This window comes from Bactrocera oleae, chromosome 5 (genome assembly GCF_042242935.1).
Source record: "Bactrocera oleae isolate idBacOlea1 chromosome 5, idBacOlea1, whole genome shotgun sequence".
Lineage (NCBI taxonomy): Eukaryota > Metazoa > Arthropoda > Insecta > Diptera > Tephritidae > Bactrocera > Bactrocera oleae.
Window position 1 is genome coordinate 66,369,827 of NC_091539.1, and position 14,781 is coordinate 66,384,607.

The 14,781-nt window shown below is 34.7% G+C and overlaps 4 protein-coding genes across 4 annotated transcripts; 2 read left to right on the forward strand and 2 right to left on the reverse strand.

The window, feature by feature from the left end:
* The first annotated feature begins 155 nt into the window (after window positions 1-155).
* Window positions 156-3,364, forward strand: LOC106623459 (protein GPR107). Its single transcript, XM_014242990.3, has 10 exons — window positions 156-309; window positions 391-553; window positions 616-726; window positions 810-955; window positions 1,030-1,558; window positions 1,619-1,717; window positions 1,778-1,911; window positions 1,993-2,142; window positions 2,272-2,389; window positions 2,457-3,364. Exons 2-10 carry the CDS (start codon window positions 464-466, stop codon window positions 3,033-3,035), a joined length of 1,956 nt encoding a protein of 651 aa, XP_014098465.1. The 5' UTR covers window positions 156-309; window positions 391-463; the 3' UTR covers window positions 3,036-3,364.
* A 795-nt stretch (window positions 3,365-4,159) lies between these two features.
* Window positions 4,160-7,805, reverse strand: Gr8a (Gustatory receptor 8a). Its single transcript, XM_070110059.1, has 5 exons — window positions 6,924-7,805; window positions 6,409-6,482; window positions 6,277-6,345; window positions 5,226-5,315; window positions 4,160-4,522 (listed from the first exon to the last, which is right to left on the reverse strand). The coding sequence occupies exons 1-5, from the start codon at window positions 7,777-7,779 to the stop codon at window positions 4,454-4,456; spliced, it is 1,158 nt and encodes a 385-aa protein (XP_069966160.1). The 5' UTR covers window positions 7,780-7,805; the 3' UTR covers window positions 4,160-4,453.
* Window positions 7,806-8,794: 989 nt separating this feature from the next.
* LOC138857522 (gustatory receptor 8a-like) lies at window positions 8,795-9,792 on the reverse strand. Its single transcript, XM_070110310.1, has one exon. It carries the CDS (start codon window positions 9,743-9,745, stop codon window positions 8,795-8,797), a length of 951 nt encoding a protein of 316 aa, XP_069966411.1. The 5' UTR covers window positions 9,746-9,792.
* Window positions 9,793-11,194: 1,402 nt separating this feature from the next.
* LOC118681563 (gustatory receptor 8a) lies at window positions 11,195-14,068 on the forward strand. The gene is made up of 5 exons (XM_036366574.2): window positions 11,195-12,378; window positions 13,202-13,275; window positions 13,395-13,463; window positions 13,628-13,717; window positions 13,791-14,068. The coding sequence occupies exons 1-5, from the start codon at window positions 11,466-11,468 to the stop codon at window positions 13,857-13,859; spliced, it is 1,215 nt and encodes a 404-aa protein (XP_036222467.2). The 5' UTR covers window positions 11,195-11,465; the 3' UTR covers window positions 13,860-14,068.
* The last annotated feature ends 713 nt before the right edge of the window (window positions 14,069-14,781 follow it).

The window sequence follows — 14,781 nt, forward strand, 5'->3', positions numbered from 1 at the left end:
TAATTTTATAAAAAATAAATATAACATAACAATACCAGAGAATGTTAATATATTTATATATTTACATTTTTATTAAGATTCTCTGACAATTTATTATTATTAACAAAAATTAAATCATCAAACTCAATCGGTAAAATTCCTTGCGCTACCTAGCGTTAATTTTATTTTAGTATTGACAATCAGATGTTCCTCCTCTTGACGAATTGTAAATTTTATACGTACATATTTTCTGATATTTTGCTGCTGATATTGTGAAAATTGTATATTGATAAATAATTTATAAAAGCAGTTAATTAACTAAAATAGCAGGTATATAGTTGTGCAATTCAATCGAAGCTCACTTGTAAAATTTATTTGAATGTTCATGTGTCACCTGGAAAAAAAATATAGATAATTTAGACACAGAACTGACACCGTTAGCTGCCGCAGACGTCTGTTGTAGCCATAAATAACGAAAGTAAACATGGGTTATCAGACAAAATGCAAATTTCTAATTCTTCAAACACTGCTGATAGCATTGGTGGCGGCCAGAAAACATCACCTAGAAGTTCGCGTAAGTAAACAATGCAGTAAAACGTTATATGGTGACTGAGTTAACGGTCTTGTTTCTTGTAGCATGATGTACGGTCATATATAGCTTTGAGCACATTCGGTTTCTATATTGGTGGACATTTGGATGTGCAGTTGAGTAAATTGCATATAGAAGATGAGAATGAACAAGATTTGGTGAGAATCTAATTATTTGTTTGTAATATTAAGATAAACCTAAATTTACTTAACTTCTATTAAATTTATATCATTTTGTTTAGTTTGGCCTAACGTTAGATAAAACTACAATAGATCAATTAAATCCATACTTGGACTCGCATCAAAACAAATGTATACTAGAGGAACCCTCGGAAATGCAACGCAGCGGACCAATTTTAATATTTTTATTGGACTTAAAAAACCTGCTGTAGGTCTCATTATGATAAAAAAAAAATATGAATCGCCAATAAAGAAATGACATACTCTCATTACCTTTTTCAGTATAAGAGTAAAATGTTCGCCGGAGTGGAAAAATCAACACATTGTACGCAACCACGATGAGCTGCCTATGTACCGTGGAAAGCGTTACTCTAAACTTAGCGATTCAACAATCTTCTTACAACGCCGCAGGCGTAGTGATGACGCGGCTGTGGCACCGGGTGAAGAAAACGATATACCATTGGAGGAACGTGAAATGCTGGGTGACGATGATTCGGTTGAAGTGCCACAAATAATTTTGAAGCCATCATCACCATTGCCAGCTGTTAACGCACCAATACCGACAAAAGTTGCAGAGTCAGCGGGTGCCGCAGTTGCTGCCAAAACGCCACTAGCAGCAGCTGCTAATAAAGAAGCTGTAGAATCTGTTGCGCCAGCCGAAAACCCTTTTCCACACGAGGAAAAGGTCGCACCTGCATTTATGTCAACGCAAATTAATTTCGATGATAATGCGCAGTTTGAGATTTGCAGAAACTACACAATGCCATTGACAAAGCGAGTTATTGATGGTAAAGTGTATTATAATATGTCGGTAAGTTAACGGTGTTGCTTATTAATAAATTATTGCATTACATATATGTTAACGTTACAGTTTTCCATGCTGGTGGCTACCTTGCATGATGAGGGTCTCTACAACCTGCATTTCCACGCCTGCCCCAACTACAGGACATTAAAGGAGATTTCATTCGATGTAAGTTGTTCTAAAAAATTTATGTAGTGGTGGTAATGTATAAAATGCGTTATTTTTTAGGTAGACATTGAGGAGAAAAATGATAATAATTTCCTTTCCGCTGGTGAAATGCCGCTTCCCGCTCTATATTCAATGATGAGCGTGCTATTTTGCTTGTCAGGCTTCTTCTGGATCTTCATTTTGAAGAAGAGCAAGTGCGTAAACATTTGAGTTTAAAAAATTGTTTATTTTTTGGGCAGTTTATATTAATTTCTATAAATCGTTCTCACTTTTAGGCACAACGTTCACAAACTGCACTACATAATGGCTTTATTGGTGTTCCTTAAATCGCTGTCGCTCATGTTCCACGCCATTAACTATCATTTTATCGAAATACGCGGTGAACACGTTGAGGCTTGGGCGATTTTGTATTACATTACGCATCTGTAAGTATAAAAAAAGTATAGAATATTTTCAAATTTTAAATCAATAATTTTTTTTTTAATAAAGTTATTGACAAAATCATTTTTTTTTGTGCATAAATTATTTAAAAATTTATATTTCTTCCATCATAGGCTGAAAGGCTCCGTCTTATTCATCACAATTGTGCTTATGGGCACCGGCTGGACATTCATTAAACCCATACTTTCTGATAAAGATAAGAAAATCTTTATGATTGTCATACCGCTGCAGGTAAAATAATTCATAATAATAAAACTAATATAATATTCTTAAGTACGCATATTATTTATAACGCTAGGTACTTGCCAACGTCGCTGACATCATAATTGACGAGTCCGAAGAGAGTGACATTGAGTTCCGCACTTGGCGCAATATTTTCATTTTCGTTGATCTGCTCTGTTGCGGCGCCATACTTTTCCCGATTGTCTGGTCCATACGCCATTTGCATGAGGCATCAGCAACCGATGGCAAAGCAGCCATCAATTTGCGCAAACTCAAACTTTTCCGTCAATTTTATATAATGATAGTTTGTTATATTTACTTCACACGCATCATTGTGTATCTGCTGAAGATGACCGTGGCATTCCAGTATGCTTGGTTGGATGAGATGTTCCATGAAATGGCAACATATGTGTTTTTCGTTTTGACTGCTTATAAATTTCGCCCGACTTCATCACATCCATACTTTTCGGTGCGCAATATGGACGATGACGAAGTGGAAGTACTTACAGAATCTGGTCTCACAGAGGGCTTACATCGCACGAAGGCGCTTAACCGCACCGTATTGCCACCAGCTGGCTCTACTCTACTTAAAAGCTCAGCTGAAGAACGTGAGAATTTGATAACGAAACGTGAATCGAGTCATGAGTACGATTAAAGCGCGTAAGCAAGGTGAAGACAAGTCGAAGTGTGTGGAAGTAAGAAAGTAGCTGTGCATTTTTTTTGGAACGAAGTTTATGCGTCGGATGTACATATATGTATGTTACCAGTATGGAATGTCTTGCATTCTGATTTTACATTCAAATTTCCTTTTTTTTGTTTCTGAATTTTTTTGTTTTGAAATATGCATAGGCATTTTATATAATATTGGCAGTTTGTTTAAGCACACTGCCTTATAATTATGATACTAAACATTATTTTAGATAATTTTTATAACTGATTTATGAAGCATGCAATTAAGCAATAAACTAGATATATATTTCAGAATCAGTTTTGCATAATTTGTTTCCATCAAGCTCTTGCAGTGCCAATTGAAATGAAAGCAGTTAAATATTTTAATATTTTTCCAAACAAGACCGTGAAACAAATTTGGAAATTGAGCAGTTGTGCTGCCAATTAATATTATGTGGAGTATATTTTGACACCTTTCACTCGCAGCCTACCTTCACGCATTAGGCGAACTTAATCGCGCTATATTTTTTAAAATTTATGTATTTTTTTTTTTCTTTTTAGTCTTTTATTTTGTATGTATTTCGTTTTTATTTATTATTATTGTATTTTATGTGTTTTGTTATTTTGTTTTTTTGTATTTATTTTATTTTTAGTTTTTGTTTGTATTTCCTTTTTCTTTTGTACAATACTTATATAACTTTTTTTGTATTTTTTATTCTATTTATTTATTTTTTTTTTTTACCTTTTTTAATGTAATTTTTTTTAACATTTTTTTTTTTTTTTAATTATTAATTTAAAATAAATAAAAATGAAATTTGATTTTTTTATATTTATTTAATTTTTTTTTTATATTTATTTAATTTATTTTTTTTAATTTTTTTAAATTATTATTTTTATATGTTATATATTTTTTTTATTTGGTTTTTCTTTAAATATTTTTTTATTTTATTTATATTTTTTTTCTAATTTTTTTTATTTTTATTTTTTCTTATTTATATTTGTTTTTCTTATTTATTTATATGTATATAGTTTTTTTTTATTTAAATTTTTTTATATTTTATTTCGGTTTTAAATGTTTTCTTAATTATTTTAAACCAATTTAATAGTAATTCCAATGCAACGTAGTTCAGATAACGCTGAGATGTTGCAAATATTTTATTCTATATACACACAAAACACATAAAATTTCTATGCGTTCATAATATATTAGTGGCTAAGTACATATATAGTACATACATACATGCATATGTATAGTTTTTAGTTTAAGTAATGCGTATAAGCTTTAAAAACATCGTAACACTCGTAAAATTGCTGTTTAGGTAAATACCTTTGTGCATACAAATTAAAGCAACTTTGTTGTACATACATACATTCACAGTATTTAATGCTTTTACTGTGTCGTATTTATAAATTTTTGAATTTCGGCATAAATTGTATGAAAAATACCATGTACGTTGTTATAGAGCCGACAATCTGAAAATTTAAAAAAATATTTCTAAAAAAATGTTGTTTATATATAGAGGACTACTTAAAATATTTTGGAGCTATTTAAGATATACATATATACCATAAATCTAATAGTTTTTGAGTTCTTGAGTCCGAAGCTGAATACATATTTAGTATACTATAAAATATAACAAATGCGCTCATAATTTTAAATTTTATACAAATTTTTGCTTCGTAAACCAAAGAGTAGAAAAGAGAGTGAAGTAACGCCCGAACATTTTTTTTTTTTGGTTTTCATTCTTCGCAGCACAAAGAATTTTTCAAAAAGGTTGGAAGTGGAGAACCGAAGTGGCAAAAATATGTATCTGTTCCGACTTCACCGAATCAAATTTGACTATGCTATTGTGAGATCGTTGTTACGTTGTCAAAAATTAAACGGCACTACAGTAAAAAATGAGATTTATCCAATGAAAATATTCACCAACTTAACTTTCTCAGAGACATACAACTAACTTATAACTAATTCAAATACTCTCTAAAGAACAACACAAATTTGGTGTGAAGACCTCAATGTTTGCTAATTATTCGTTAAAATCGAAACTTCGGACTCAGAGTTGAAAAAATTTATCGATATTTTTTTGGTTTTCTTTTTGTAGTTTTATGTAAATATTAATCTACTTGATTTTCATTTCTATTTCATTAACTAATTATTATTTTTTTGTGAACTTACACTGACTAGCATTTTTCCATCCAAAGCGGATATACCCAAGCCATCAATACGAATTTTCTGATGTAATATTTGTAGCGAGAAATTTTGTATCTGAAAATAAAGAATTCCACTTAAGCACGAAATCTCAAAATTTTAACTGATGTGAGAATGAATTTTATATACGCACGTCACAGGGTGATGTACGAGTACAAAGGCAAAATTAGTTAGCGCGCGACTGCATGACGTTCGCAAAGTCGAGCTCGCATTCCACTAGTTCACATTTCTTCCCTACTGATCGTGACCGCGAAATGCTACAAAATACAAAGATATCTAGACACAAAGAACCTCAACGCTTGCATCAACAAGCAACTAAGTGACCTAAAATTGTGCGTCAGCATTTTACCGACTGAAAACCCTCTGAAGGACAAAACCAAAAGAAGCAAATCTGATTTGTGCGGAAAACGCGGTTCATCAGGTTAGAGAATCTAACAGTGATCAAGAGGGTAGAATTAGTTTTAGTTTTTAGTTAAATCCATCTACACACTTGGTCAGTATAATATCGGCTAATGCTGAAGCATCTAAGCGTACCGCGAGTCAAGTACCTTATAAAGCTTGTAAACATGTTGTATGGTAAAATGATAATGTTATAACAATCCTGAACTAGAAAAATCCCATCGACGGATCATCATACTTACTAGCGAAGCAAATAAACCAAAGGCTCGATTGCTGTCATTTACGACTCTTCGTACCGTCTCCTGTTAGTAGGGTTACCACAAGAATCACTGTAGTATATATATGTATAAGCATCTACCTTGCTAGAAACGCTGTCAGCCTTAAGCTCAGTCCCTAAGTCTCTAGAAAGTTTATATTGGTACACTTCATTGGAAGATTGGTTCTTACCCCACATATTTCAGAGAATTTATGGTTTACAATCTTGTAAAAGAGTTGACAATTTGATTCCTCCACAGTTATTGTAAAGTGTTTTTGATTATGAAAATAGCCACAATGGAGGTAATAATTTTTCTGCTTGATACCTTTGACAAGTATTTAGATAGTTGTTTCAAATAAATACCTGTATCGATATAAGTGAGTTATCCACGGAGCTCCGAATGTTGTGCAGTTCAAATGCTATGAACTTCACCTAAAGAAAATTTCATTTATTTAATTTCACAAACCATAAGAGAATACAAAGGCGTATACATACCTCGTTCATGCACTTTTGTGAGGTCAATAAAAGTGCTGGTATTTCTAAGTATGCTGGCAGCAGCAACAAATTTTCTGTATAATGTTAAAAAAAAAAATTAAAAATTGTAAATAAATCAGATACAAATTCTTAGTCATATTGAAAAGCCGGCAATTTTATCTTATCATCTAGTTCCATAAATTAAAAGAAACGCTCTTTAAAAAGAGCTAAGTACCAAGGTCGTGGTCTATATCGAAATAGTAAAAATTATTGTTTTCAACGATTTTCAGTATGCGACACCGCCACTGTTAGTTCATTATATAATATTATTGAAACCAATATTTGGCTGTAATAACTGCCGTGAAGAGGCGCTCACAAATATAAAAATGAGTCTCGCTTCACTGAAAGCAGATATTCAGAAACACCGGAAGAGCACGTAGACTCTTGAACTCCACTTAGAGGTCATTCCTGTACCATGAAACCATAACGGAACATAAAACCACCAAAGTTTAGATAAATATAATTTACGAGAATACCCAAAATTTGCGAGGCGGAACTTTCGTTCAAAAACATGAAGTACGCATCGACGACCACTCGCACATAGATCATCAGCAGCACCGCCATTGTGGACATGCTGAAGGCACGTTGAAAGTAATAAAGCATCTCGTAGATGCGTTGATAAACCAACTGCTTCTCGGCCAACTTGTGACGCACGAACCGCTCGAAGCCCGCAAAAGGCACTATGCGTCGGGCAAAACTCGTATACGCCGCCAGCAGACCGATATCGTGGCGCAATTTCTGCAGCTCAAGCCGTATCATTTCGATATGTAAAATTATCTGCATATTCCGAAAATGCGCCATATAGATGAACGGTGTAAACATTGCCCAAAATAGTAGCAAATTTCGATCTGCTGGACGCATAGTATGGAACACCGCCTCAATTGATATGTCAAATAATGTAATACCGTAGAAAAAACACAGAAAACGTCGATATGTGTGCAACTGTGAACGCCAATTGTCGTTTTTCTCTTTAAATTTATCTGCGGCTACTTTATTTAGCAACGCGTATCTCTGCCAAAAGCTCCGAAGCGCACGACGCCGCAATACCGTCTCCATATAAATTACGAAAACTGTCAGCTGGGCAATGCACACCTTCAGGACATCGTTGAAATAACCGAAACGATTGGCAGTGAAGAGAAATTCGGCGGATCTAAGAAAGGTGTTCATCGTTGTTACGGAAAATGTGAGCAATAGAAGTACTGTCCAAGTCACCAGACGCTGCTCAGTGAGCCTTTGTACTTTTGAGTGGTCATGCAGTGAGACGTCGAAACAACCGATTAATTGAAAGAAGCGTATATGGAGACGCACAACGGATGGCACTTGTATAGTCATTGCGAAGTTCACAACTGAACTGTGAGCTGTTTGGAGAATTGTAATGTGTCGTGAAACTACCGAAGGATGTGTATGAGTGATAAGACATCATAATTGAGTGAAAGAACATTTCTCACAACTGATTGATACAATTAATAAATTTGATATGCAATGGATAAATAAATCTATTTATTATGAGTAAGATATTTTTTTGATAGTTTGGAGTAAAGGTTAGAATAGATATATACATACATATATAATTTTTTGACTAATCGGTTTTTTAATTTTTTTGAGAATAGTCTATTTGTAAAAAGAAAATTTGTATATACCTAAATATACATACATACACATTCACGTATATATGTTGTGACCGTTCTTTTCCGAAAAAACTACTTTTTCTATAATCTCGATTCTAAATATCCTATCAGAAATATTTTCATAAGGGTGTATAGGGACTTTTTTATTAATAACCACCGCGAATTTGAAACGTCTGAACAATTTGTTTGCAGATTGTACCGTCATATCTGACAATAATCCAAATTTCGTGAAGATATCTCCACAAATACCATACAAAAGTTATCCATAAAAGAACTTTGTGATCGATCAGTTTGTATGGCAGCTATATGCTATAGTGGTCTGATATCGGCTTCTTGGGAAGAGCAGAACGTGTGTCAAATTTCACATCGATATCTTAAAACAGGAGGGAGTAATTCGCGTATATACAGTCGGACAGGCGGACAGACATATCAGAAATGCAAAACCGATGCAGCTCTTCACGCTGCTAATTTATATTTATATTTCAGAGGGTTTCCTACGTTTCTTTCTGGGTGTTACATACTTCGTAATAAACTTAATACGAAATATATATATACCCTGTCAGGCCACAGTGTTCTAATTTTATTCGCAAATACAAAATCCACTATATTGGTCAATATTTTTATTAATGCTGTAGTAGGATCTGAAACTCTATTTATGTACATACAAATTTAAGGTCTATAGACACAATTGTGGATTCAAAACTTAAAAAGTTCTAACTTTATATTAGGCGAATCTGCAAATCTGTTAAGACCTCCCACTTACCAAACATACTCGTATACGATAAACTAGAACTTTTCATTACATTACCTATATACTGCGGCTGGTTGGTAATATGAAACGAGTATAGCGTGAAGTATGCGTCGACGACCAAACGGACGTATGTCATGAGAAGGACTGCAATCGCTGAAATTCCAAGGGCCTGTTGAAAGTAGTCGCACATTTCATAGATACGTTGGTATATCAGCTGCTTCTCGGCTAGTTTTTGCCGCACAAAATCTTCGAAACCTACGAAAGGTATTCTGTTGCGTGTAAATCTTGTATACTCCGCCAGTAGGCTAATGTCGTGGCGCAATTTCACCAGTTCATGATTTATAATCACAATATGGAAAATGATTTGCATATTCCGCAAATGTATCATATAAGTGTAGGGTGTGAACATAACCAAAAACTGTAACATATGATCGTCCTTCTCGCGCAGAACATAATATATAATCTCCAAAATAAAGTCAAGCACCGTTATGCCATAGAAGACGTAAAGAAATCGATGATATGCCCTCAACTGTGAGCGCCAATAAATGTTTGTTGCTTCAACTTTTTGATTTGAAGTTGGGTTCAGCATCGCATATCTCTGCCAGAAAAGCTGTAGGGCATGCCGACGCAACACCGTCTCCATATAGATGATGGCCACTGTAACATAAGCCATACAAACCTTTAGCGCATCTACAAAGTAGCCAAAACTTTCACTGGTGAAGAGAAATGCCGACGGATGTACGAAGGTATTTATAAATACGAAAGAATATATTAGCAAAACTAAAACAGTCCAGGCCACTAAGCGTTGTTCGGCAAGTCTTTTCTCTCTCGGCTGTGTATGCCACGAAACATCACAGCAACCGATGATTTGAAACAATCTCGTGTGAAAACGCACCACGAAGGGAACCTGCTTGCACATGGCAAAGTTCTTATAGCAACTGAATGAAGTTGCTGCGGTTATCGTAATTGACTGCTCATTAATCAAGGAATGTAATTAAAAATTCACCATTACAAGGAAGGATATATGAATAATACTGATGTTTAATATGTGAATATCAAATAAATTTTGTTTGCACTACATCTCATTACATTAGTTAGTCGCACAGTGGTGGAATTCTTCGTGTGATTTCATTTTTGTTAGTCAATTTTTTGCAAAATGTATTGAATATCCAAAATATATTTCGATTCGGCCAGATTTTACTAATATACTCAACCAAGCTATATTGAAATGTATTAGAGACGGGTGTATGTAAGCGAAAAGTCAGAAATTCAAATCTGATTGGGAACTATCGTTTGGTTAGATTAGGTTAGATGTATGTTCAGTCCTTCATGAAGTCAGATAAAAACTTCTGTATTTGGATATCAGCTATCGACAAAACGATTTGAACCTATCACAAATCTACTTACATAGATGCTTTATTTCTCTTTTCATCATTTCAACAGGATGACTAAAAGTATGAGCTCCAAGGGGTTTTAGCCTTGATGATTCTATCTCATCTTCTTCCAAGCAGCTGATGCAACTGGCATCCGTTAAAATATTTGATTTCAACGCATGAATACCGATCGAACAATGTCTAGTTAAAACTCCTACAACCATTGAAAGGTGGACTTTGCTGAGAGCAAAGAGCTCATCAGCCACTTTGATGATTTACCCTGAACCAGAAAGATCTTGTGACTGCACAGTTGCTAGTTGCCGTCCAGCGCTTTATGAGCTAGTTTGAGGCCTAATCATCCAGTAGTGAACCGCAAGAAACCAACGGAGCTCCTACCAGTTCCCATTCTGCAATTAGTGCAACTAAAGTACCCGACTTAGCAAGCTCATCAGCATTTCAGTTTTCTGCAATACCGCTGTGGCTAGGCACCCAAACCAGTCTAATCATGTAGTAACTTGATGCCAGCGATAAAGACTCTAGGCATTCCTTCACTAATCTTGAGCGTACAGCCAGCGAATGCTGAATTATGAATTACCTATAGAGATTGAAGATTTGAACATACGCTGGTCTGCACGGCACCAAATTTATGGTATATGATATCCTCGATATAATATCTCTAGATATCAGATCAAATGTGAGCAACTTTTCGTATTATTAAATGGATTTTCTTTGTACAAGTATTTGAAACCTACAACCGCCAGTTCGGCTTAAGACGGAAGGTGTGAATTTCCTCTGAACACAATTTTCCTTCACAATTTTCATTTATTCTTTTTGAGCACATATATCCTATGGTAAAAGTGTCATGTAAATAAATGTATGTACATTGTAAATTGATAAATTTGAACACCTGTTATTGGCAAAGCAAACCCACTGCCGCTGCTCCTGAGCACTTCTGTCGCCAGCGCAGTGTCGCTAACTTTTCGACAATCAACGGCGATAGCAATTACTCAGTTAGTGTCAGAAAAGGGTGATTAGCATCGCGGACACACTTCGCGACAAGTGGAACGAACAATCAAATTAATGGAATTGCGAAATGAATTCAATCCTCGCGTCGAACTATTCACAAAGTCACGCTTGCAACGGCACATACGATTGTCAGTACGAAGCCGCGCCTATTGTAAATCATTTGGTCACCAATAAAATAAGAAAACAACTTGATTTGGAGTGGTAAAAGCCACTGTTGCGTACCTACAAACATATGCAAATATGAAGCAGCGCAAGACCACCAGCATAAGCGTGCAGCAGCCGGTGCGATTGGACACCTTCACCTTGCTGTTACTGCGCCTGGGCCAGCTGTTTGGCCAGTGCGCTGTGCCATTGCGAGGGCAGTGTGACCTCGCCACGGTCAACCAACGCCCACAGCCGGTCAGCGTGTGCCAGCAGCGGTTCCTGTTGCTGTGGCATTGTTTACATTTCATATGTTTTTTCTTGGTGCACTTGTGGACAAGCGTCAATCACGATTCGATACTCTACAACAGTGATAGTTTCGGAAAATTTATTGATTTTCTCAAATTGATTGCCGCAATTATATCGCATTTCGTAATAATCACCGAAACAATATTATGTCGCCGTCACATGCAAGATTTCCTCTTGGCCTACACACAGCTCCATTATAAATGGCATGATTGCGCTGGGGGCCGTGCCGAATTTGGCCTTTATCGCATTTTCGTTTTTCGAAGTAGCCTTTTCATTGTTGCTGTGATTATAGTGGATGTGGCTTACATACAAGAAATTAGTAGGAACCGTAAATGGTTAACATTTTTCATACCCTTCGTACCGAGTGGACTCATTTGTAACCTTCGAACCGTGCAAATCACGTTCTTTATGGAAATGTTGCGCATCGAGGTGGAGCACTTGAATAGGAATGTTGAACGTTTGGTCTTATTTAGTGAACGCAACTGCCGCATAAAGTTTCAAAAGCGGGACCAATTCGTACAGAAAATATGCGCTGAGCTGCAGATACTCGTGGAATGCTATCAGAGTATCTACGAAATGTCTATACTCTTGAAAAAAGCTGTGGGTATATCCATGACATGTAACTATATTAAGGATTATGTTTTGATTTTATCCGAATGTTACTGGTCCTATTGGATGGTTTACAACGGAGAAAATATTACTGGTAAGACTTTTTGAATTCTTGGAAATAATGGAATTTATTATGGTTGGTTGCAGTTTTTTTGTAAATGTTTAGTATTGTGATCATATTAAGTATATTACTAGGGAAACGTTTTGACCGACTACAGCCATTTATGGCACCAATTCACATTATGCTCCCGAAAAAAATGTGCCTTAAGATATTTCAAGTTCTGCCTTAAATCCTCATATCGGTATATGGGGCATAGGAAGTATAAGAATCGACTTCGGTTAGAACTGAAATATATTAGCGATATTATTTGTGTTAAGTTTCTTAAATTAGCATAAACGTATGGGATTCAATATAGTGTTCTATGTGAAGTGGGTATAATTGGGGTTCGATGTCACCCATTTTACCTATCAAATATCAAACCGTGTCAAGAAAACATTATAATAATTTATGAACCAAAAACGTTTCCAGTCAGTCAAGCAGCTTTTGAGATATGAGATTTTCTTTAAATTGTCCAATTTCTTAAGTGATACACATGTAATCTGTTTCATTATCAAATTTTATGCTACCGACACCATTGTTCAGAAACTTATCGCAACTTGATGAAACTAAAGGCTGGATGAGCTTTTCAATGGCGAAATCAAGTGCGAAAGTGTTTCTCGGTAGTATTGGAAAAAGCTCTTCTGTTGTCAAAGATTTGTTCTATATTAAAATAACTGAACACCATCACTATCAGAGAACTGGATTTAGCCCCACTTCCGACCAATATATAATATATACTTTTTTCGATTAGTAAATTGTTTATTTTTACATATTTGAATGAAGAGTAAATTATTTTCTTCTATTTCTTTCATTTCAGAGTACCTTTTAATTATTCCAACTTCCGTGTCAATCGCTTTGTTGTTATTAACGTCACGAAATTGTATGCGATCGGTAGGTGGTTAATTTGACAATAGTTCGATTATGTATGAAAATATATTAATAATGAAAGTTTACTAAATTAAGTACTTCAATGATGTGCTTTTACTTTAATTCTAATATTTTTTGCACAGACAAATTTTCTCGCACACAATATACATAAGATACGACATGATATTGAAGATTACCAAATTTCAACACGGGTAAGTTTCGCTTACAGCTTTATACATATGTTATATATGTACGTGTATATATATATATATATATAGCAATTAAAGCACATTCGTGTATATCTGTAATGCCGCGGGCTATTTTATGTACAATCCCAGCATAATTATTAATGAGAGTTCACTATTTGTATTTTAAGCTACAAAGCTTTGCTTTGCAAATGCTACACCAGCGGATCATCCTCGACGGCTTTGGCTTCTTCGTGCTGAATTGTGATATGGCAAGAGATGTAAGTCGCGATACTTGAATTCTTTTGTGTAACAAGCAAATTAGAAAGCAAACAAAATGTTTATTTTTTTCAGATTCTCGGCTCAATAGCCACTTACATGATCTTCTTTATACAATTCATGCCCAAATTCAAAAGTTTTTAAGCCGCTGAATGTTGACTACATATTTACAAGAGTGTGTATAACTTGGATCTACTTCGATTCTTATTACTCAATATTAATAAGTTTGTAAAGAGCGAATTATTTAATTGTGCACATAAGAAAAAACTACATATTCCCAACATTTCTTTTACGAGTGTATTAAAAAAAAAAACTAAACAGAAATCTTTCACGAATTAATTTTCAATTACAAACTTTGTATTTTTTTACGAGTTGTAATACTTATGTTAATTGCTTTGGGTATCAACTGACATCACCGAAAGTTTTCGCTAGCCGAGAAATTTTATAATGCTTATCACATTCCATATATACTTATCATGTTCGAACATTTTTTAAAAATTAGATCATTATTAGTTCAAAAATTTAACCAATCACCCTCGTATTTTTCGTATCCAATTTGATCCAAGCTGGTCCATTTAAACTGCACACTCAAATCGATGCGATACAGAAAATCTTCCTAGCTTGGTACAACCTTTTTTATGTTCGTGGTAAATTTGATCTCCATATGTCAATTGTTGTGTGTTTGACAGCTGTTTGCTTACTGTTTTTGTGGCGATTTTGATCATGAAAAAAAATTGAACAATGAATTTTCTCGACATTTTGTGTCTCTAATGGAATCACGACTCGGAATAGTTGAAAGCATTCAGTGAAGGTCACCCATTGACTTGAAAATCGTTGCCATTTGAGAGATAGCAGAAGATCTCAACATTTCTTATGGCACGCCTTAACATTGAGGTTCTTGCATTTATAAAACGCATGATTATTACTGATTAGACGTCTTATGACGACGAAACTATCCAAGAACACTTCCGACCAAAAAAAACAGAAAGTACACTTTGAAAAATTCGAGAGCATTCTGTCTTCAAAACTCTTTTAAATCTTGAAAGAAAACTTTTCAACAAAAAAA